Source organism: Callithrix jacchus, chromosome 20 (genome assembly GCF_049354715.1).
Source record: "Callithrix jacchus isolate 240 chromosome 20, calJac240_pri, whole genome shotgun sequence".
Classification (NCBI taxonomy): domain Eukaryota; kingdom Metazoa; phylum Chordata; class Mammalia; order Primates; family Cebidae; genus Callithrix; species Callithrix jacchus.
The window spans coordinates 45,244,729-45,269,399 of record NC_133521.1 but is presented as its reverse complement, the minus strand read 5'-3'; the positions used below and the strand labels follow the sequence as shown (position 1 = coordinate 45,269,399).

Genomic DNA, 24,671 nt, shown 5'->3' with positions numbered 1-24,671 from the left:
GAGGAAGTATCTACTCACAACTCTGAACACACGCATCACCTAGCCAGCGACACAGGCTCTAGGAGACCAGGACGCAGAATTCCCCAGGCCAGCAGCGAGCGAGGGTGGACTCGGACGGTTGTTGCTCCCTTGTAAGACTGAAAGATCAGATGTGTCCAAATGTTCATTAGTAGCGTAAGGCTAGGGCAACATGGTACAGCCACATCACGAAACACTTCGTGGCTCTTCAGGAAACACACACCTGAATACCCTGACGTGGAAACATGACCTTGATGTAGGCGAAAGGGAACAAAACCAAGCTACAAAGGAATAGGCACAGTCCGACTTTATTTCTACAAAAGGAAATGACGTAGGAGCGACACGCAGATTTTACTATGCGCTGAAGCAAGTCTGAAAATGCTGTAATGACCTTTACAGGGCGGACCTCGTGCAGTGCTCTCTGGTGGCTTCATACACATCAGTCTCCATGTCTTAATATTTTTATAAGGATGTTATCATTTTAATGAGAAATATTTTTTAAACACCAAAAATATCGGCCAAGCACGGTGGCTCATGCCTGTAATCCCAGCACTTTGGGAGGCCAAGGCAGACAGATCACCTGAGGTCAGGAGTTCGAGACCAGCCTGACCAATATGGAGAAACCCCCTCTCTACTAAAAATACAGATTTAGCTGGGCGTTGTGGTGCATGCCTGTAATCTCAGCTACTTGGGAGGCTGAGGCAGGAGAATTGCTTGAACCTGGGAGGCGGAGGTTGTGGTGAGCCTAGATTGCACCACTGCACTCCAGCCTGGGCAACAAGAGTGAAACTCCACCTCAAAAAAAAAAAAAAAAAAAACCTCAAAAAAGCCCCCCTCTATTAAGGCTGTATTTCCTAGATGGCCCATCAGAGTGTCTCAGGCAACCCTTCTGTAAATCACTGACCCTCCCCGGGCCCACCTACAGGGCTTGCTGCTGTGCCTCCCTCCACCCTCAGCTCCAGGCGAGGCCAGCGGAGATCCCTAACTCATGGTGAGCCCTGCAGCCAGGAAGCCACGGCAGAGAGCTGAGTGGGGACAGATGGGGCCCCCCAGGCACAGCTCAGACCCAGGCTCAGCTTGGGGCAGGCACGCAGCAGGGGCTGGAGACACAAAGGGATCTGGAAGCCCCTTTCTGAGCAGGGCCCACCCTGCGTTTTGCACATCCCCAGAGCAATGCTGTTCAGAGGACATTTCAAGCCCATGATCAACAAGGATTCCCGAGCCCAGCCTGGGTGTGAAGGGGCGAGAGAAGGAACAAGGCTGAAAGCAGGGGCCTGGGTGAGAGAGTTCTAGTCCTGTCCAGGCACCGATCGGCTTGGAGACCACGCACTGCTCTCCTCTGCAACCAGGGCCCAACCTCCCCTCACAGTTCACTTCCCGCCATGCCTGCAGGACAGTCCTGAGCTGCCAGAAGAGCCGGCCTGCTGAGAAGATTCTGGACACGGCCACCAATTAGCTGTGTCTGTAGTGGGTGCAGGGCAGGAAGAAAAGTGGTAGAGGTACCAGGGCTTGTCATCTCTGATCTACATGCCCAGTCAAGGCCGCACGCACATGGAAAAATCACAGGGGCATAGCTGACAACCAGCACACAGGCCTGCCGCCACGGTCCTGTTGGCCACCATGGTCCTGCTGACCGCCACAGAGATCCAAGGGCCTCAACTCACAAGAATCGGCACCACCGTCCAGGCGGCCACCTCTGTGCGCTCTGCACCCGCCTGCCCTCCAGGATAGACCAGGGCTGGCCCTGCCCAGGCCATCCTAGCCCAGATGCATGCACCCTCCCCGCACGCTACTTGGAAGGCTGAAGCGGGAGGATCACTTGAGCCCGTAAAGTCTTCCATGAGGATTGGAATCAACTTCTAAACTCTTGTTAATGTGGATATTTTGACCTCCACTGTTGAATCACAACTGCTCTTAACGGGATCTCAAATGGTGAATCCTTTCCAGAAGGGGTTTCAATGGACTCTGCCCGCATTCATCAGAGAAATCACAATCTAGGGCAGCTATAGCCTTACGACATGTATTTCTTCAATAACGAGACCTGAAAGTCAAAATCGGTCCTGGAGCCAGAGCTGAAGACTGGCCGTCATGTTAGGAGGCATGAGAGCAGCAGGCACCTCCTGGGACATCTCCGTGGGAGCTCTTCCGTGAGTAAGCACGGTTTAAAAGGAATCCTTTTCTTAGCAGGAGGCCACAACACTGGGCTTAAAACTATTCCAGAAACATGCTGTAAGCAGATGTGTGGCCATCCAGGCTTTGGTGGTCCGTTTCTAGAGCACAGACAGAGAAGATTTTCCACAATTCTTACAGGCCCTTGGAATTTGGGGACGGTCAATGAACACTGGCTTCAGGTGGAAGTCTCCAGCTGTGGTAGCCCCTAACAAGAGAGCTGGCCTGTCCTTCAAAGCCAGGCATTCACTTCTTTCTGGCTATAAAAGTCCTAGATGGCATCATCTTCCAATGGAAAGCTTTTCCATCGACAGCGAAAATCTGTTTGGTGTAGCCGCCCTCATCGAAAATCTCAGCCACATCTTCCGGGTGACGCTGCAGCTTCTCCACCAGCCCTTGCTGCCTCACCTTGTACTTTTTTTTTTTTGAGACGAAGTTTCGCTCTTGTTGCCCAGGCTGGAGTGCAATGGCGCGATCTCGGCTCACCGCAACCTCCGCCTCCTGGGTTCAGGCAATTCTCCTGCCTCAGCCTCCGGAGTAGCTGGGATTACAGGCATGCGCCACCGTGCCCAGCTGATTTTTTGTATTTTTAGTAGAGACGGGGTTTCACCATGTTGACCAGGATGGTCTCGATCTCTTGACCTCGTGATCCACCCACCTCGGCCTCCCAAAGTGCTGGGATTACAGGCGTGAGCCACCGCACCCGGCCCACACCTTGTACTTTTCTGCTCTGGAAGCAACTTCATTCCTTCAACCTCAGGAGTCAACCTCCGCTACCTTCCAACTTTCCTTCTGCAGCTTCCTCACCTCTCTCAGCATTAAAGAGAGTCAGAGCCTTGCTCTGGATCAGGCTTTGGCTTAAGGGAACACTGTGGTTAGCTTCGCCTTCTATTCAGACCCCAAAACTTTCTCCGTATCAGCAGTAAGACTGTTTCACTTTCTTATCATTCACGTATTCACTGGATTAGCACTTTTAGCTTTGTTAACTTTTCCTTTACATTCAAAACGAGGCTGCCTGGCACGTGAGGCAGAGCTTGCAGCCTGTCCCAGCTTTCGACACACCTTCCTCTCTACGCTTAGTTCCAGCTTTTGATTTAAACTGAGAGACGTGAGACTCTCCTTTACATGAACACTTAGAAACTGTTGGAGCGTTATTAACTGGCCTACTTCGAATACTGCCATGTCTCGGGGGACAGGGAGACTGGAGGAGAGGGAGGGATGGGGGGCGGCCGATGGAAGGCTTCGTCGGAACATAGATTATTTAAGTTCACTGTCTCATATGGGTGCGACGTGTGGCATCCCCAAATAACCACAGTAGTCAGAGACCACTGATCACAGACCACCATGAACAGACACAATGGTGAAAAAGCTTGAAATACCATGAGAATCAGCAAAATGTGACACAGACACACAAAGTGAGCACGTGCTGTTGTGAAAATGGCACCAGTGGGCTTGTTCCACGTGTGGTGCCATAAACCTCCACTCTGTAAAAACGCAGCATCTGCAGAGCATAGTGACAGGAAGCCCACGGAAACCAGGTGTGCCTGGCCTTCAGAACAATCCCTCCTCCTCCTCTCGGCTTGGGCTTCTGCTTTGCCAAACCCCTTGGCATCTCTTCATAGCAACGTTTACATGAGATGCAGGCAGAGAGGGGGTCCCAGCAGAAACGATGGCATCAAATCCGGGCTGAGCTCTTGCAGGCTTTGCGGGGTTGCAGGGAACATGGCTTTCACATGGGCTGCCCCCTCTCTCCCTCTCCTGCAGCAGAGGCAGCCAATGGGTCACGCTCTGAGATGCCACCTGGGCCATGAACCATCGCCCTGGGGTTCGGAGCAGGCCCCAGGGCCCACACGGTGGGGAGAGGGATGGGAAGGAGAAACAGGCTACAATCTGCCCCATCGCCCCCAGCTCGGCTTCTACCAGAACTGTGGGGCAGAGGGGACTGGCTGTTGAAAATGAAGCCGGCAGGGCTTATGAGGCTGGGCGAAGTGAGAAAAGTTGGCTGTGTCTTCCGCAGAGGGCCGGGCCCTTCCCTCGAGAGCAGTGTGCAGGGAAGGCAGGAAGATGGGACAGTGTTTTCATGGAAAACGGGGCAGCAGGTCTGGAGCTCAGAATCTGAGAGGTGGTGCTGTCATTCCCACCTGGCAGAGGGGCAGGCTGAGGTCCTGTGCTGCTGAGGGGACTGGCCCTGGAGGGTGGGAACTCGGCCTCAGCCCTAGGCCCTGGAGTCACTGTGGGTTCTGAGGCCCACGATGCCCTCCCTGGCCATGTGACATCATTGTCTGGGACGTGCCCACGGTTTGGAGCCTTCGAGGCTCTCCAGGTGTCTGGTGGGCTCGTAAAGGTGGTGGTCAGGCTGCATACCTCACCTCAGACTTTGTCTCATTGTGTCTAGGTGGGGCCTCGGCACCTGCTTTCTGACCTGGTCCGCTGGACTCAGATGCTTCTGGCCTGAGAGCCCCTGGCTCTCTTCCGTCTTATCCTGGAGGCCTCGGCCCCACGGGGAAATGAGGCATGACACGCACTACCGCAATACAGGTGGGAGGCAGAGTGCAGCCCAGTGAGGGGGTGGCAGTGGAGTCGAGGGAGGGCTGAAGCAGATGGTTCCAGGAGATTATGTAGGGGTGAGACCCTCTGCTGCAGAGAGCGGCGGGCAGGAGCTGGTGGCCCCCTGGAGCTGAGGTCAGGTGAGAAGGGGCTGCAGTCTCCCCGTGCCATTCTCCTGTGCGGCCCTCCACCCCAGTGGGAATTCTCACTAGTGAAAGTCTGCTGTGTCACCTAGCAGTGGACCACAGGGCAATGGCCCTCCTGCCTTCAAACACTTAAGGCATTTTTTTTTTAAAGACGGGGTTTCACCACGTTGGTCAGGCTGGTCTTGAACTCCTGACCTCAGGTGATCCACCTGCCTTGGCCTCCAAAGTGCTTGGATTACAGGCGTGAGCCACCATGCCCGGCCCACTTAAGGCATTTTTATGGTGCATCTCCTGCCAGGAGGGCACACACAGGGCACCTGTGCATGGCATTGCCTGTCCCGACCCCCTCACTGTGCCTGGGCAGACAATGAATCCATCGCCCGTCCTTGAGGCCTGGGTTACTCTGGAAGATGAAACTCAATTTTGTTCGTGATCTGCTGCTCACTAGTGGCCCTGGGTTGGGAATCGGGATGTAAACATGTCGCCCATCCTAGAGAGGAAAGTCCACAGCACGAGCCGCCCTGTGGCTCCCTGGAGTCCTCGGCTGTGGCAGCAGCAGGAGCCCGCCCGGGGCCAGTCACTCCTCAGCCCACGTGATGCAGCCACACTCATGCTCCAGTGGAGGGTCGGCCCCGGGCTGTGGGCACCCGAGCCAACCATTCATCAGCTTCACTCCCCAGGGCCGAAGTCTCTGTCCCCTCCTTTTTTCTCTTTTTTTCCAAATTCTAACCCCATTGAGAAAACACAGCTCCAGGCCCTGCAGCCCGGAATGGAGACTCATCCTCCAACCTCTGATGACCAGAAATGCTGTGTTGCCTCCCACCTCCAAGTCATACCTGTCACAAACACACCTGCCACCCCCGCCGGCACCAAGTGCAACCAGGGCCCCACGGGCCCAGCCCCACACCGGGACACCACAGGGAGCAGGGAGCCCCGCTCAGAGGGGAGGTGATTAGCCCACGGGCCCAGCCCCACACCGGGACACCACAGGGAGCAGGGAGCCCCGCTCAGAGGGGAGGTGATTAGCCCACGGGCCCAGCCCCACACCGGGACACCACAGGGAGCAGGGAGCCCCGCTCAGAGGGGAGGTGATTAGCCCACGGGCCCAGCCCCACACCGGGACACCACAGGGAGCAGGGAGCCCCGCTCAGAGGGGAGGTGATTAGCCCCGGGCACGAGGCCATGACAACCCAGGCAGGACATGGGTCTGCGGGTCTCAGAGGTTAGAGTGAGAAGCCAGGTCCTAGCGCCCATTTGAGGGCTGACGCCTCCTCTCTTGGACACTTTAAATGCCAGTGATCTAGAGATCACCCAGGAAACGAGGGTAAGGAGGGGCCACACCTCCCTTCACCTGGGTGCACCTGTGGCCGCACACCCCGGCTCCGTGGGTGTGCACAGATGTGTAGGCTGTGCACGGTGGTGGGGAGGCCACGCGTGGCACACAGAGCTGTGCACGTGGACAGCAGGACACGTCGGGGGACCCAGTTCCTTTCTCAAAAAGGAGCTGCCTCCAAGACCCCGTCATGTCGGAAGCAGGAACCACCTCACTGCCCATGGCACCTGCTCAGGTGAAGGGATGGAGTCAGCTCGGTGACTCCGCCAGTACAGAAGACGAGCCCCGACCCGCCAGGCAGCACGGGCTGCAGGGTCTCACAGGCTGGGAACAATGGGCTCTTCCAGTTTCACAGTACCCAGGCCTGCAGACCCGCCCCTTCCCTCTCCCATCTGTCTGTCCTTCTGCCCATGAAGTAAAATGCCTCCCCAGGCGATGCAGGGGCACTGGCCATGCCAGGCTGGGGACTCACTAGGAGGTACGCCCACCCCGCCCTGGCCCCGGCTCTTTGCAGGGGACTTGGGTCTCACCCTTCTGGCCCAGCTCCTGGGCTTTCACCCCAGCATGCTGCCCACTTATACATAGGCCCCTTCTCCAAGTAGACCCTTCCCACAACAACAGTCCCACACACAGACCCTGTGGGGCCCCCAAAACCCCAGTCGGAGGCTGGATGCCAAAAGAAGAGAGCCGTTACACCCTGAGCTTCACAGTCCTTCAGAGATTTGAAGCCAAGACCCAGCGAGGCTGACAACCTGCCTCCGGGCAGCTCCTTACCTCCGCCGGCCCCAGTGCTGTCCATCTTCCTCGGCTCCTTAATGGGAAGACGCTTCTCTTCATGTCTCGAGTAATTCGTGTGAAAACGGTCTAAACTCGTCCCATGTCCCCCAAGTCCCACAGACATCCGCCCGGCGCCATGGCTGTAAAATAAGCTCAGTCCTGCGGGCCACTTTCCGCCAAGTCCTCGAGTTGCCGAGAACTAACGAAGCGATGAAGGAATGAACCAACCTGCAGGTCACACGGGACCTGCCACGAGCTTCCTCAGATCCGTGTTGCCGCCGTCCCCGCCCCCAGAACTGCTTCTTGTCACCAGGGTAAAAAATGCACAAAATAGAAAGAGTGGAAAACAAAAGGCAACAAATGGAGGGGGAAAGACATTCACCAAAATGCCAGCAGAGTGCTCAGTGGATTCATCAGCTCGGAGCCAACGCCTCTTTCCCCCCTTCGGTATTATTCATTTTCCTATGGAACAAGCCTTACGTTTATGACGGAAAAAATAACTCCTGAATCTAATTTGTTCTTAAAATACCAGGTGAGCAGCCACACATGGGCTCCAGTTTATTTCCCTGCCTTAACGCTTCTGGGGGGGCAGAAACCAGGCAAACAGAACGCTTCTGGACCTCAGTGTCGGGTGGTAATTCCATGTTTCTTCAGGCTTCTTGGAATCTACCTCGTTTCCCTCTAAAACCACAGAAGTCGCGAGCGGCATCTTCTGCCAACAAAGCACAGCCACTGTTTTTGTTTTTCACTACAGATCAAAGGTCACCGAAAATCAGAACCAGCGTGGCTGAAGTTTAATTAGTGACAGATCGGCAAAGGCTGAGCCGTACCAGAGCTGGGAGCTTTCCTGGAAGAATGCCACGCCTGCCCCGGGCTGTGAACACAGAAGCATCCAGAAAGATGCAGGAGAACGTCCCCATGGAAGCCTCCTGCCTGGGCAGCCCAGGACTTCCCTCAAAGGTCCCAGATCCCTGCCCCAAGACTCTGGGGGCTACTCCAAGGGCCCACCTCTGGCCCAGGAAAGCAAACGCAGTGGGAAGCAAAGGCTCTGGGCTTCCCAAAATGCCTTCCCAAGTCCTGACGAAGCCCTTGAGTAACCTCGGCTACTTCAGCACCCAAATGTACACCTGTGAGGCCCTTGGCTTTCCAGGGGGGAACTTCTTACACAGGCGGCTCCTGTTGGCCACAGCCTCGCTGGGACCAGCCCCAGGCTCACATACTCACCAGACCCCAGGCACCTTCCTCCAGCCCTGAAGGCCACCCTGTACCCACCCCTAAAGGAACCCGCAAGGCACGTGGGTCCCACCCATAGCTACCTCTGCACCCACTCCTCTCAGAGCCCAGAGGCCCCACTAGACCCCAAAGCCAGTAAGTCATGCAGCCAATTCACAACAGCGGCTGCCCCAAAGCACCAGGCCTGCGTGAGCGCCCTTGCCAGGCACCTGCAACTGGCCTCCCAGCTGCAGCCATCTCGCAGAGACCAGAAAGAACCCAGACAGCAGGCCTCTGTAGCTTTACCTCCCACATGCCTGCGGTACTGGCCCTGCCAGCCCCACCTGGTGGCATCACCCCTCCTGGCCAGCACAGCAGTGCTCTGATGTGTTATACCAACGGAAAAGAGCACCTTCTTCACCCACCAATGCTTCAAACATCAGCATATAGAACAGAGCCACTGCTCGGTTTCAAGGGAGGCTGCAGGTCTCCCCACAAACCAACCATTTCCCTGCACCGATCCTGCCCACAGTCCCCTCTGAGAACCTCGAGGGAACCCTAGGGTTCCATGGGCCACAGTCTGAGAAAAACAGCAGCACAGGCCTCCAACCAAACCCGGCCCAAGGCTTCCAGGAACAGCTGGACTGAACAGACCAGGCTCACAGACACCTCCCGGGCACCGAGAAAAGCCCCCGCCCCCTCGCCCTCCTACCTGGAAGCCGCGATCTCAGCCTTCTGCTTGGCGATGGTGGCGGCCCGCTCGGCGGCCTCGACGGCGCGGTCCACCTTCTCGCGGATCTTGCTGGCCCGAAGGGGGATGAGGTTCTTGCGCTTGCCGCTGACTAGGATGTTCTGCTTGTACTTGCCCTCCTCCTTGGTGCCGTCGGGGAAGCTCATGCAGCCGTAACCGTGGCGCCGGTTGCTGGCCCACTCGCCCTCGTACTTGAGCCCGTCCGAGCGCTGGCTCACACCGAACCCGCAGCGCTTGTCGTTCTTCCACTCGCCCACGTAGGTCTCGGTGGTGGTGGCGTCGATGTCGTCCTCGATGACCGCCAGCTCGGCCTCGGCCTCGCCCAGGCTGATGGTGGAGTGGATGTCGCTGGCCGTGGAGCTGACGGTGCTCATGCCCGCCTCGCTGCGGAAGGAGCTCTGCTTGCTGCGCTGGCTGGCCAGGCTGCTCTTGGAGTCTGACTTCCGCAGCTTCAGGCCGCTCAGCAGCGAGCGCCGAAACAGCCCCTTCTTCTTGCTCTTGAGGATCTCGGAGTCACTGTGGGCCACGAGCACGAAGCCCCCGCGGGACACGGCCGGGCTGCCGGCCACCGCCGGGGACGCGTCGGGGTGCAGCGCGGTGCCGTTGGTGTGCTCGCTGCGCAGGGAGTTGATGGACGTCCTCAGGGGCGAGCGGATGACCGCGGCCATGCCGTACGGGACGCTCTGCCGCACGCCATAGCCCTGCCGCATGCCACCGACCCACTGGCCCTGGTAGGTCCCTGGGGAGACAACGGGAAAAGGGTGAGTGCCTAGTGACAGAGGAGGGGGCACAGTCCGGCCACGGACAGGGTGGAAGCAGCCACAGGCCTGCCTGAGCTTCCTACTAATTGTGTTTTGAGACGGGTTCTTGCTGTGTAGCCCAGGCTGGAGTGCAGGGATGCCATCGAAGCTCACTACAGCCAGGAACCCCGGGGCCCAAGCGGTCCCCCTGCCTCAGCCTCCCGAGCAGCTGGGACTACAGGTGCGTTCCACCATGCTCCGCTAATTTTTAAATTATTTGTAGAGATGGGGTCTCATGTTTCCCAAACTGGTTTCTAACTCTTGGGCTCAAGAGATCCTCCCGCCTCAGCCTCCCAAAGTGCTGGGATTACCGGCACAAGCCACATCACAACTAGTGTGCTTGCGATCTTGATGAAACCTGCTGTGGGGTATGTGGAGGCAGACACACCACAGTGCATTCTTACAACTTCTTTTTTTTTTTTTTTTTTTTTTTTTGAGATGGAGTTTTGCTCTTGTTGCCCAGGCTAGAGCACAATGACACAATCTCGGCTCACTGCAACCTCCACCTCCCAAGCTCGAGATTCTCCTGCCTCGGCCTCCGGAGTAGCTGGGATTATGGGCATGCGCCACCACTCTCAGCTAATTTTTTGTATATTCAGTAGACACAGGGTTTCTCCATTTTGGTCAGGAAGGTTTTGAACCCCCGACCTCAGGTGATCCACCCACCTCAGCCTCCCGAAATGCAGGGATTACAGGCGTGAGCCACTGCGCCCAGCCAACATTCTTACTTCTATGACCAGTGGCTATTTTTGAAGACACCTCCATCCTGCTTCTCATGGTTAGATTTTGTCCCCTCTTGGAAACCAGGGAGGGAGAAGGGAGACACTGGAGTCTGCGGTGCAGAGTGAGAACCACAGAACACAGAGTGAACATGGAAGCGCCTGGGTGGGGACAAGGAGATGCAACCTGGGCCAGGGGGCTGATAAGCAGCAGCTGCAGAAACTCAGGTGTGGGCTACATGCTCAGCACTGAGTGGGCTGCTCTGGGAGGCAGTGAGCTCCCCATTGCTGGAGTTATCCTAGAAGAGTGTGGAAGACCACACAGCGGGCACACCATGTAAGACAGTCAAGGGCACAGGGAGCGGGCAGTGGCCCATGATCTTCAGGCATAAAATCATCAGACCCGATATCCCCAAAACAAAGGAGGACAGGGACCGGAGCAGCTGCCTGTGTATCTGGGTTCTCAGCAGCACTGTTTCCAGGGCTGGAAAGGTAGCAGCAGCCCCCAAGTCCATCACCAGGTAAATGCACAGACCATGCGGTCCGTCCACACAATGGAACCAGTCAGCCTTGACAAGGCAGGACATTCTCACACAGGCTGCAACGTGGATGAACCTGAATACATCATACGGAGTGAACTGAGCCAGGCACAAAAGACACCACATATTGGAAGCTTCCAGGTGCACAGGGTCCTTAGTCACGCTGAGAGATGCAGAAATTACCACCGTGGGTGCAAGGGCTGGGGTGGGGCGTGTGGAGTCCGTGCTGAATAGGGACAGCGGGATGGTGGGAAACTCTGGAGGTAAATAGTGACAACAGCTACCTAACGCTGTGAATGTAATTAATGCCACTGAATTGTATACTGAAAAGTGGCTAACATAACACATTTGGTATTTCTCTTACCACAATAAAATAAAAAAGAAACCCGGTCTGCAGACCTGGCCCACGTCTTGCTCTGTGAGCTATGACTTCAGGCAAGTGTCTGGGCCCTGCTGGCCCTCAATTCTCCTCATCTGTGGAATGGAACCAAGACTCCTCATGCCGCAGGTCACTGTGAGGACACCCCAGCCTCAGCACGGGGCCCGCCGTGGCAAACCTCAAGTCTCATTAGTCATTCCAGCTTCTCGTTGCAGCCAGGCAATGACGGAGTGGATGTGCCACCCTGGTAAGGGCTTTTGCGGGGAGAACAGAGGGTCCATCCCACCAAACTTCCAACTCACAGTAGCAGAGGCTGCAGATCAGAGGCCTAGAGGCTGAGATTTACGGACATGTAGGTTTAATTTGTCGCGCTGACATTTTCATAGAAAATTGGAATTACTAGGCTGGGTGTGGTGGCTCACACCTGTAATCCAAGCACTTTGGAGGCCAAGGCGGGCAGATCACCTGAGGTCGAGAGTTCAAGACCAGCCTGACCAACATGGTGAAACCCCATCTTAAAAAAAAAAAAAAAAAATTGGAATTACCTGGCAACATCTCAAAACCAAGAGATTTCACATCAAAGTTCACATCTCTCTTGTCTCATGAAAATTGAGGACCTGGCCACCCCTGAGCTCTCTTTTCAGAGGACAAAATGGATGGGAGCTGGCGGCAGCTGCTCCTGTTCCGCCAGTTGCTTTTTAAACAGAGAGGCTACAGCAGCTGGCAGGCACTGCCATCTTTTGGAGCAAAGCAGCCGTCCCCTCCCCGCTGCCCCTCCCCTCCCCACTGCCCCCCACCACACCCTCCACAACAGAGGGCAGGATCCAAACTAAGTGTGGAATCCAAAGTTTTGTGGCCCCAAGTGATGGGGCTGTACAGATGACAGGGCGACTGCCTCAGGTGCTGGAAAGTCGCTAATGCTCTGTTGATGGCAACTATGACGATCATGGTGGGACCCCTGCACCTCTCTTCCCACATGAGGCAGCTAAGCTGGAGAGGGGCTGTGGCCACCCCAAAAACACACAACCAGGAAGCAGAAGGAGCAGGGTTAGAACCCATGGCTGTCACCTGAAGCAGAGCCTGGATCCAGGTTCACCTGTCCTCCCACATCCCAAGGCTACCTTCCATCCTGGGCTCACTGCAGAGGCACCAGGCTGGGGGCCACACTTTGCATCCTGAGAGATTTGTAAGCGGACCCCTGCTTCTTCCCTTGGATAGAGGGAGGATGCCAGGCTGGGGCCAGGAAGGGGGACTGGGGCACCTTATCTGTGTCCTCTCCCCAAACCCACACCACCCTATGGCTGGATGTTGTCACTCTCATTCTACAGGAGTGGAAGCAGGGAAGCTGCTCTACAGACATGGAGACCAGAGGCCAACACTGGCTCATTCTCAGCAGGTGAGCAGAGCAGGGACCCCAGGTCCCGCATGCTCCTCACTCTCCTCACTCCCCAAGCTCTGCCTTGAACCAAGGCCACCCACCTCAGCCCCACCCTGTCCCCTCCTACAGAGGCCTTGTCCTCGGAGGGGAGGGGGAGCCTCATATTCGCCATCCCCCCCCAATTCTTGAGCCTGCCGCTCCTGGCATTGCATGCAGTCCTGGTGTACGGACCATGGTGGTCATTCCCGTTTCTCCCCAGTAGCCTCTGGGAGAGCAAGGTCCCGGCCACGAACGCCACCCCCACCCTGTGCCCTGTGGTCCAGGCACTTAGGTATCCGGTGAACATGTCTGTTCACCAGCAAAGGACTGGCACAAACACAAAACACAGCTGAGGCAGGAGGATCACTTGAGCCCAGGAGTTCAAAGCCAGCCTGGACAACACAGTGAGACCCCATTTCATTAAAAAAATTATTTTAATTAAAAAAATTGGCCAGTGGTGGCTCATGCCTGTAATCTCAGCACTTTGGGAGGCCAGGTGAGATCACCTTAGGTCAGGAGTTTGAGACCAGCATGCCCAACATGGTGAAACCCCATCTCTACTAAAAATACGAAAATTAGCCGGATGTGGTGGCAGGTGGCTGTAGTCCCAGCTACTGTGGAGCCTGGGGACCCTGGGTTTGCACAAACCCAGGAGGTGAAGGCTACAGTGAGCCAAGATTGTGCCACTGCACTCCAGTCTGGGCAATGAGAGTGAAACTACATCTCAAAAAAAAATACATAAAGAAAAACTCAAAGCAGCACTGCTCTGACAACACGGAACCCCTCTGCAGCCCTGGGCCCCCGGATGCTGCTCACACCCTCCAGTGCAGCTCAGCGTGGGAACACTACCCAGGAGGCGGGCATCTAGAGTCCTTAAGCAAGAAGCCGACCCGGGAGTGCAGGGAATCTGTCTTCCCTCGACATGTGCCCAGGGCACCCCGAAGTGCAGCGGCCTTCAAGCACAGACGGCCGGTGGTGGCTGTTATCCCAGGGAGGAAGCCCCAGCTCTGGAAAGGAGAGCAGAAGGGCCTGGGAGTCACTGGAGTCTCATAACGACCTCAGACTCCCCATTGGTGCAGCACAGGACTGGGCCCCGTGTACCCGGGGGCCAAAGACGTGCACACAGACACACCCCGGGCCCAATGTGGGTGCAAGATGAGGGGGAGAGACCTAGTACCACCAGCCTTTGTTTAAAACACACACACACACCCTCACTCACTCTTCCGTATCATGAACAGGCAAATCCAGAGACAGAAAGTGATGGTGGCCAGATGAGTGACAGCAGTGGCTGCTCGTGGGGCCGGGGTTTTGGGGTGAGGAAAACGGCTTACAACTTGATAGAGGAGGTGATCGCACAGCACTGTGAATGTGCCGATGCCACTGAACCGCACACGGCAAAATGGTTAATTCTGCCAGGCGCGGTGGCTCACGCCTGTAATCCCAGCACGTTGGGAGGCCGAGGCGGGCGGATCACCTGAGGTCAGGAGTTCAAGACCAGCCTGGCCAACATGGTGAAAACCCATCTCTACTAAAAATACAAAAAAAATTAGCCGGGCATGGTGGTGCACGCCTGTAATCCCAGCTACTCAGGAGGCTGAGGCAGAAGAATCGCTTGAATCCGGGAGGCGGAGGTTGCCATGAGTCGAGATGGCGCCATTGCACTCCAGCCTGGGTAACAAGAGCAAAACGCCATCTCAAAGAAATAAAATAAAAATGGTTAATTTTACACTGTGCAAATAAAAGAATATAGTGAGGGCAGGAGAGCAGGAGGTGGAAGCCCAGCAAGGTAAAAATACGGATGTAAGACTTCCAACTCCTACGACAACAGAATGCTGGCCAGGTGCCAGGAGCTTTGAGAACAGAGTCGAACTCCCATGGCCGACAGGGCCTTGTGGAGGCCTGATCCCTGCCACGCTGCCCTCCGGCCAGCAGTACCGGGAACGTGGGCACCAAAACCAGAGAGCCGTGTGCAGGTCCCACTGTGCTGCCTGTACTACGCCTGGGGGAGGTCAGTCCCGTCTCAGCCCTCGGTTAGCTTCCCCACCTGTCAGATGGGGTGACAATCACACCCACCTCTCCGTTTAAGCTGAGGCTGAGGGAGCTCTGGCCACACCTCCCGGCACACAGTAACGAGGGCCACCGAGCTGTCCTGCCCCGTGTTTGCAACTGTACGGTGTTGGGTTTCTGCCCCTGGTGGGAACACAGCTGTGATTTTATAACTGGTATCGATAGGAGAAGGGGTTTGGCTGCGGGAACGCACACGCCCTTCAGTTCTGCCATGACTGCCTGCGTAGCCTGGCCCCGTCACCCCACAGCAGAGGGCACCAAAGCTTCACGGCCCCAAGACAGGCAGTGAGGGGCAGGGCTTACCCCAGAGAGAGGATGGGCTGGGACCCCCACTGACGACAGCTGTTCCCCTCCCTCCCTCGGTGGCCACTGTGAAGGAGTCACTGAGTGCACTCGACATCAGCTCGGCCACCCCCGGCCGTTTGCATTTATGCTTATTAAGTAAATAAAAAGTCTGGGCTCAGTGCCTTGGCTGTGCCAGCAGCTCCCCCCCGCCCCGTGCTTGGCAGCCAGCTGTGGCTCAGGGCGACTGAGCTGGATGGTGCAGATGCAAGATGCCCCCACCCACCCCAGGGCAGGTGGTGGAGCCTCTCCGCAGGTCAAGACCCAAAGTTGTGGGGGTCAAATCCAAGGCGCTGATTCCCAAAGCCTGTTCCATCGAACCCAACTAGTCGCTTGCATGCTTGTATGCGAAAAGCCAGGACCCAGTGCTTGGGGGACAAAGCCCATCCCTGCGGGCCACTGCAAGGGTCTGTCTCAGTCAGCATGGCCCCCAGAGCTGAATTATGTGCTGTCTGCTCCAGTCGCCCCAGCCCTGGGGCCCCGGAAGATACCCCAGACGCAAGTGGGTTGGTCGGGGTGCCCTGGTTCCTTCCACGCCCTCTCAGGAGGGTGTGGCTGCAGGGGGTGTTGGTGCCGCCTCCACACACAGGTGCCCCCAGCTCCACTGCGGCCGTCTCACCCACCGATGGCCCAAACACCATGAGATGCGGTCAGGAGGTGTGGACAGACCTCAGGTGAGGAAGAAACCCCCTAAACCTTGCCGGACTAGAACCACCACAGACTCGCGGAGGAGAGCAGACGAGATGAGCCCGCCAGCAGGTGTCACTCGAGCTGTGGCTGCATCCCCCACAGGGCCATGGCCCTCCCTTCCTACTCTGCCAGGCTGGCTCAGCCAAGGAAGCTGCATTCCTAATGGTCAGGGGACACTGCTCCGATATCCGCTGGGATGGTCACTCAGTGCCTGGCCTGCATGGTCAGTGGCATCATCTGGGTCCGGAAGCCCCGGGCCAGCATACCCCTGAGCCGGCTGAGCCCAGGCCCCTGGCCTTGCGGGTACGTGTGGCCGACGGGCTCTACTGTTGCCTGTCTCTCACCAGGGCCCGCACATCTCACACACGTGCTTTTCCTCCTCCTCTGAAGCCCAGCACGTCAGCTGACGTTCTTTCCAAAACATTACTTTCAGAGCCTCGGGTCCCCGCTGGGAGAGTGCAGCCCCCACTGTGTGCTCCACCTCCTCAGGGCCATGGCCGGTGCAGGGGCAACCCAGGTCAACACCTCCAAAGAGCATCTGAGAGGCCCCAGGGTGGGGCAAGGCCAGCCCTTTGCTGGGAGGAGCAAGGAGCCCACTGCAGACCTGAGCTCGTGGCCACAACCCACCCGGGAAAGACTCACTTGGGCGTGGCCCGACCCATGAGGACCAGCAGGCAAAATTTCCGACGGAGGGTAACACAACCATCCCAGAGTCCAGTGCGGAGGGAAAGGGGAAACATTTCCCGAGCTTCGTGCAGGCAGAGGTCCCCTTTCATGGCACATGCTGCCCTGGGACCTCAGAGCTCCACTTAACAGAGAAGGAAACTGAGGCCGAGACAGGTAAACTCACTCTCCAGTGTCACCTAGCTAGTGTCAGACTGAAACCTGCCCACAGAGGGTCTCTCGGCCTGCCCACTCAGGGCTGAGGCCCAACCCCAAAGCCCATTCTCTCCCATCCTGGCGGGTCACAGCCTCTGTTCTGGACTGGACCACTGACTCACGCTGGCCGGCCTCACCTGCCTCCTATAGGGCCTGTTTCCTGTGGGTGGGCACAGACCAGAGCGCCCCCCTCCCATCACAGCTGACCAAACCCCAATTAGCTCTCCTAGCCACACCAGTATTTGCCCAGGGCAGGGGAGCCCAAGGAGCTGGCTCTGCAGCTGGGAGCAGATAAAGCCAGCAGGACCCCTTCCCACCTGGAGGCGGGGAGGCAGAGAAGCCAACCCGCAGAGAAAGGAAGAAACAGGCATCACCAGGAAGGCAGCCAGGCCTCCACCCTCAGAGGGGACTCAGAACTGGCTCCCGTGGGCTTCCCATGGCCTCCCTGTTCCCGGCTCTGACACCCCTCAGGCCTGCATATCGCCCAGCACCCACCTTCCACTTGAGTCACTTTGGATGCGTTTCGGTCACCTGAACCTCCTCTCGGCCCAAGATGCCCCAGAACAGACCCTTTTCCTTGGGGTCTTTGCCTGTTGTGCCCCCTCTGGAACGCTTGCAGCAACCAGGCCCCGGGCACAGGTCCAACAGGATGGGGAGAGCCCTGTGCTGGCCAAGAGATGGCATTCACAAAGGTCCAGGGCTCCTTTCTCCAGGGGCGGCCCCATGCCCCGCCCCTGCCCTGGCCCTCCTGTCTCTCTGCGCCCACTTCGTCCCCGGCTGCACGGAGGCCCCATCCAATGCACGGTGTTTCACAAGCACATAAATTACAAGCTAATCCTATGCCGCAAGGCATTCAGGTCACTCCTCCGTCTCGACAGCTAATCTTTTCATGCTGTTAAATGTTATCCTTAGGATCGATTCCTACAATGAAATTGCTTGGTCAAAAGGAAGACTTTGGTGCTACGGTTTGTAACAAACCATCCTCGGAAAACACTGTAAGAGCACCCATGTCCCCCATGTTGTTACGACCAACATTAGACGCTTATTTTTTGAGATGGAGTCTCACTGTTGCCCAGGTGGAGTGCAGTGGTGTGATCTCAGCTCCCTGCAACCTTCACCTCCCGGGTTCAAGTGATTCTCCTGCCTCAGCCTTCCGATTCGCTGGGATTACAGGTGCCCGCCACCACGCCCAGTTGATTTTTATATTTTTGGTAGAGACAGGGTTTTATCATGTTGGCCAGGCTGGTCTCCAAGTCCTGCCTTCAGGTGATCCACCTGCCTCAGCCTCCCAAAGTGCTGGGATTACAGGCGTGAGCCACCGCACCCAGCCCATCGGATAAAGTTTAATCTCAGCAGAACTCTGAATAGTTGTGTCCGCTGGAGTTCATTATTGGCTTAACTGCGTTTCTCCAAAATGGGAACGTTGAAGTCCTACCCAGCCACCCCTCACCCTCTGCCACCTTAGAATGTCACACTGTTTGGAGTCAAGATCTTTAGCGAGGTGACTGAGTTAAAAATGAAGGCCCTGGGGGCCCTAATCCAATAGGTCTGGTGTCTTTCTAAGAAGGGACTCAGAGGCACACAGAGGGCCAAGTCCATGAAGACAAAGAAAAACCAACTCTCCCACACCTTGACCAGGACCTTCCCGCCTTAGAACTTGCGAGGAAATCTACTGTGGGTCAAGCCACACTGTCTGTGGTATTTTGTGATGGCAGCACAAGGAAACAGAACTCTGTCTCTAGCAAGGTGATTATAGAAATCGTGAAGTAACAGTTAGGACAGGACGGATGTGGTGGCTGGCACCTGCAACCCCAGCCCTTTGGGAAACTGAGGTGGAAGGACTGCTTGAGTCCAAGAGTTCCAGACCAGCCTGGGCAACACAGCAAGACCCCGTCTTTATCAAATTTTTTTTTTTTTGAGACACTCTCATTCTGTGGCTCAGGCTAGAGTGTAGTGGTGCAGTCTTGGCACACTGCAGCCTCCACCTCCCAGGTTCAAGCATTTCTGCTGCTTCAGCCTCCTAAGTAGCTGGGATTACTAGCGCACACCTCCAAGCCTGGGTAATTGCTGTGTTTTTAGTAGAGTTGAGGTTTCACCATGTTGGTCAGACTGTCTTGAACTCCTGACCGAATGTGATCTGCCTGCCTCAGCCTCCCAAAGTACCTGGATTACAGGCATGAGCCACCACGCCCGGCCGGAATTTTGTTCAAATTAGTCATGTGTAGTGGCTCACACCTGTAGTTCCAGCTGCTTCAGACCAGGAAGGGCTGGAGCCCAGGAGGTCGAGGCTGCAGTGACCACCTTACTGCACTCCAACCTGGGTGACAGGGCAAGACGCCATCTCTTCAAGTTAGGACAAACCAAGAGAGAAGATAAAAAGCCAGATTGCTGAGAAAATATCAATAATGAATGAAAGGAAGAATGTTCTCTCTCCTTCTGCAGACCCAGGAAGGAAAGTTTCTAGGCAAACAGATTCACGCAAGCCCACCCCAGAGGCACCAGGCAGAGGAGGAGGGGAGGCACAGGACTGACACAGAAGTGCTCATTGTTTTTCCCCCCCTGCTTTTTTTTTTTTTTTTTTGCCAGTGCTTCAGTAGGCAGTGAGGAAGTGCTCATTCTGAATCGAGACCCTGCCCGCTTCCCCACCCAAAAAGGGAGAATGACTTCATCCAGGAGAGAGGTGGAAAATTCCTCTAAGAAAAACAGGCTGCAGCCAGAAGCGAAGGCTGCCACACACTGAGGCTTCCACTCAGCCTTCTGGTACCCTGCTTCAATACATGAACAGTCAAGGGTCCTCAGACATGAGGAGCCTGGGCAGGGAAGAAAAAGACAAAAACATACAAATGAGTTTTTTAAAAAAGTTAAGGGGAATCAAAAAATGCAGTGGGTGGGAGAAGACATCAAGGAACCAGAATTTAAATCCTCGGAGATAAAATAGAAAATGAAAAAAAATGGAATTAAAAAGGAAAGACTGGCCAGGCGCAGTGGCTCACACCTGTAATCCCAGCACTTTGGGAGGCTGAGGCAGGTGGATCACCTGAGATCAGGAGTTCCAGGCCAGTCTGACCAACGTAGTGAAACCCCATCTCTACTAAAAATACAAAAATTTGCTGGGTGTGGTGGTACATATCTGTAATCCCAGCTACTTGGGAGGCTGAGGCAGGAGAATCACTTGAACCCAAGAGGCGGAGGTTGCAGTGAGCCGAGACTGTGCCACTGCACTCCAGCTTGGGTGACAGAGTGAGACTCCATCTCAAAAAAAAAAAAAAAAAGGCCGGGCGCGGTGGCTCAAGCCTGTAATCCCAGCACTTTGGGAGGCCAAGGCAGGTGGATCACAAGGTCAAGAGATCGAGACCATCCTGGTCAACATGGTGAAACCCCGTCTCTACTAAAAATACAAAAAAATAGCTGGGCATGGTGGCGCGTGCCTGTAATCCCAGCTACTCGGGAGGCTGAGGCAGGAGAATTGCCTGAACCCAGGAGGCGGAGGTTGCGGTGAGCCGAGATCGCACCATTGCACTCCAGCCTTGAGACAAGAGCGAAACTCCGTCTCAAAAAAAAAAGACCAGGGTAAAAAAGCTCCTGGAAATTAAAAGTATGGTAGCTAAAGGAAACATTTTGGTAAATTAGCTGGAAGATAAAAATCACGAAAATCTTTCAGAAACTACAACAAAAAAGCGGTAGGCAAAACAGTCAGAAATTTAAAGGTTCCCCAGAAGACCCCGATGCCTCCACACTCGGCTAATTTGTGTGTTTTTAGTAGAGACATGGTTTTGTCATGTTGGCCAGGCTGGTCTCAAACTCGTGGCCTCAACTGATCCACCTGCCTTGGCCTCCCAAAGTGCTGGGATTACAGGCGTGAGCCACTGCACCCGGCCAGAATTTTGTTTCAATCAGTCATGTATAGTGGGGCACACCTGGAGTCCCAGTGCTTCAGCTCAGGAGGGGCTGGAGCCCAGGAGGTGGAGGCTGCAGTGACCATGCCACCGCACTCCAGCCTGGATGACACAGCAAGACTCCATCTCTTTAAAAAAAGGACAGGGAAATAGAACGCAGGGAAGGAAAATGAGCAACAATTTAAACAGGGAAGTCTCCTGGCACGGAAGGGTGTGAGTGTCCAGACTGGAGGGCTCAGAGATACGAGGGGAGAGACACCCAACTAAGACAAAGTGGCATGAAATTCAAAACTCAGACAACAAAGACCGTAAAAGCTTCCAGACAAAAAAACAGACCACAAATGAAGGACTGAGACTCAGAACAGCATGGGCTTCTCAACAGCAACACTGAACCTAGAAGTCAGTGGAAAACTGCACCCCAAATTCTGAGCAAAAATGATTTTCAACCTTGCATTCTACACACACCAATTTACCGAATAATCAAGTGACAAAAACATTATCTTCCATGCATCCTTTCTTCAAAAGCTACCCCAGGATGTCCTCCATCAAAATGAGGGAGGAAACCATGAAAGGCAACATGAGGAGACCAAACACATGGGAAGTGAAGGACATATCCAGGAAGATGGGGGAGAAGTGGGAAGAAGGCAATCAATCAATAAACAAACATATTTGTACATCTGTGTGCTACTGAGAGAATCTGGCTTGACTGCTCTAGCACAACGTACCTTCAAGAAGTGTTTCACTGAGAAGTTCAAAGGTGAAAAAAGAACTAAGGGGTGATCTAAAGAAAAGTGCAATTGAAAAAAAGCAAGACAATTACTAACTCAGGTTATGCATGAGAACGCTATAGAATCAGACTCCATTGCTGGGCTTGGCAGTAAGAATACTTACACAGCCATAATGAAAACATCAAGTATGGATTTAACACAAAACATGATAACGCAATACTGAACACAGCTGGTGTGGGAGCAGGACAGGGTCTAAGAGATTGGAAATGTCCATCGACTACAGCAGGAAGTCAACAGGTAACGGCTACAAGTCACATTGACACAGGAAACGGCAAAACGTGCAGCTGGAGATGTGGTCAGTCTCCAAAGACGCACATGATTTTTGCTCCAAACTCAAGTTTGTTTTTAGCACCAAATGACACCTAAACCTATGGGCACATAATATCTCATCAGTAAGGATTAAAAATTTTAAAGAGGACAGGATGGGAAGATGCCTTTACGAGGAGATTCTCACAATAGTGACATTAACCTTGTTTTTCCAGCCGTGGAAACCAAGGCTCAGAGGGGACTCCTACATTGTTGAGGTGGGTGGAGTCCTGCTCCCCATGGAAGAGTGGCTGGCGTATGCCCTTTCCCTGTGTCTTTGGAAGGCTGGTGGGGAATGCCAGGAAAGGGCGCCAGCAGGGCAGGTCCACAATCTCCTCAGAAGAGCAAGGGGAGAGGAGACAGCAGAGGTGGTGTCAGAAGGTCTGAGGGCGAGGAAGATGACTGTGACAGGCTGGACATGCCAAAGGCCACAAGCATCATGTGAAGGCACCACCACCCTAGGGTAGGAGGTGCCAAGAACAGCCGCTGACCCCAGATGCAGGCAGGAAATGGGACCCAGGTGCATCTTCACCCCGAGGAGAGCAGCAAATGGGACCCAGGTGCGTCTTCACCCCGAGGAGAGCAGCAAATGGGACCCAGGTGCGTCTTCACCCCGAGGAGAGCAGCAAATGGGACCCAGGTGCGTCCTGACCCCACCCAGGTGTGAGGGGATTCAGAAGGCCAGTGCCTCCAGGGTGGGGGCTGGAGGTCCGCTAACCTGTGCTGTGAGGACAAGACTCAGAGAAAGTCAACCTCGGGGAGCTGCCACACCCCAGCTGGCGCCCAGCGTGGACTCGGGGCATGTTCCAACGTTGCTTCTTCCACATTGGTTCATCACAACAGGTCTCTTTTTTTTTTTTTAAAAGCAGTTTTAGGTTTAGAGAAAAATGAGTGGAAAGTACAAACGGTCCCCATACACTGTACCCCCTCGCGCCCCACTTCCCCTGATATTAGCATCTTGTGGGACATCTGTTGCAACTGATGGGCCCACACTGATCCGTTATTACCCAGAGCCACGGTTTTCATCAGGGTCCATGCCTTCCACGGTGTGCACAAAGGCATCCTGACACGCACTCGCCATTAGAGCATCTCAGAGTAGTTTCACTGCCCTACAAATCCTCCCGGCTCGGCCTGTCCAGCCCTTCCCGCCCCCAACCCTGGGCAACCACCGATCTTGTCACTGTTTTTTCCAGAATGCCGTCGAGGTGGAACCCCGCAGGACACGGCCTCTTCACATGGGCTTCTCCCTCGGAGCACCTGCTCTGCGTCCTCCCGCTGCTCACCGCGGTTTGCTGATCGGCTTCCCTATCTAACAGCATCTTTGTTGCTTCCAACTTTTAGCAATTACAAATAAAGGCAATGTCTTTTTCACATCAATTCTTTAAAAAAAAAAAAACCCACAAAGTTGGGAGGCCGAGGCGGCCAGATCACGAGGTCAGGAGTTTGAGACCAGCCTGACCAACATGGTGAAACCCCGTCTAAAAATACAAAAATTAGCCAGGGCTGGTGGCCAATGCCTTTAATTCCAGCTACTCGGCAGGCTGAGGGAGAATCACTTGAACCTGGGAGGTGGAGGTTGCATCACTTGAACCTGGGAGGTGGAGGTTGCAGCGAGCTGAGATTGCACCACTGCACTCCAGCCCAAGCAACACACAGAGACTCCTCCCCCACCCCCCAAAAAAATACCCTACAAATATGGGATGGGCCAAATCTCAGAATACACAGCATTCTTTTAAATATGCGTTATCTTTACTAAATATCCTGCATCAGCTGCCTGAGAGGGACAGAAAAACCTTCATGAGCCACTCCAGCAGTCAGGAACCCCATCCAGCTGCCACGTCTGAAGGACAGTCTGCTGGCATCTGCTGCTCAGCAGCACTCATGAAACACCGAGACAGCAGCAGGCATGACTTCCCCCACAGCACGCCGAGGCTTGGAGAGCTGAGGTCACTTACCCAAGGCCACACAGCAACAAGAGGTGGAGACCCAAGCCCCACCTGCAGGCTATCCCTGGAGCCTGGAAGGAGCCTGGGAGACTCTGGACCCAGCCTTTCTGTTCCCCTCTCATCCCCATTCCCATCCCACTGGGAAGCCCCACATGCAGTGACTCTGGCTGATTTCTGGGTTCAGGGCAAGGCTGAGAAGTGGGGCTCAGCTGTAGACCCTATCAGAAGCCCTCTCCACTGGGAGCACAGTGACCCCCAGTGCTCCCACTGGTCCTGGAACATCCTCCCAGCCACACCCGCTGGGGACCGACTCTGCTTTCTCTTACTGCAACCTCACGGGGAGAGCAAGGCTCTCCTTCCACCTACCACTAAGGTTGATGCCGCCAGCGTCGCTCACCACGCTAGGGGCTTCCACAGGCCATTGAATCGACCTTGCACAGCCCCGCAAGGGAGACATTAGCATATTGTCATGCCCATTTTACAGATGCCAACACTCAGTGATGAAGTTAAGCCACTTGCCCAGGTGCTAATGTCGGGGCAGCTTCTGAGCCAGGACCCCTACCAGGCGTGTCTGCTTCCAAAACTCACGCCCTATATGAAGGCCAGCTCTGGCTCTGATCATGCCACAGCCCACCCAGACCCTCCCTCCCTCACTCACTCACCCAGGAGGGCAGATGCCAGCGAGGGGTGTTTGCTCTGAAGAGCGACAGCTGGGGAGAGCACCACCCAAGGTAGCAGCCCAGTACCCACCATGGGGGCTCTGGTCCCCGAGGACCGTCCTGTCCTGGGCTGTGGGAGGGTCGTGATACCCCTTTTGACCTATCCACGCCAACGCCGTCCTCTCCCGGGTGGGCAGATGAGACACACAGGCCCAGAAGACCTGGTGTCCTCTTGCTGCCTTCCAAAATTTTAGCCTCACGTGTGCCTTGTGGGGCCTGGGCAGGCAGGAA

At 55.3% G+C, this 24,671-nt stretch overlaps 1 protein-coding gene across 2 annotated transcripts in view; it reads right to left on the bottom strand.

Moving 5' to 3' along the window:
- Positions 1–24,671, bottom strand: part of JPH3 (junctophilin 3) — a 101,181-nt gene that overhangs the window by 52,651 nt on the left and 23,859 nt on the right. Inside the window, exons 2-3 of one of the 2 annotated variants that reach the window (XM_035281903.3) lie at positions 8,915–9,692; positions 19–137 (exon numbers count right to left, since the gene is read on the bottom strand). In XM_035281903.3, the coding sequence (XP_035137794.1) occupies positions 59–137; positions 8,915–9,692 (857 nt within the window). In that variant the 3' untranslated portion in view covers positions 19–58. The remainder of the gene's footprint in view (positions 1–18; positions 138–8,914; positions 9,693–24,671) is intronic. The other variant, XM_002761244.7, reaches the window with a different exon arrangement.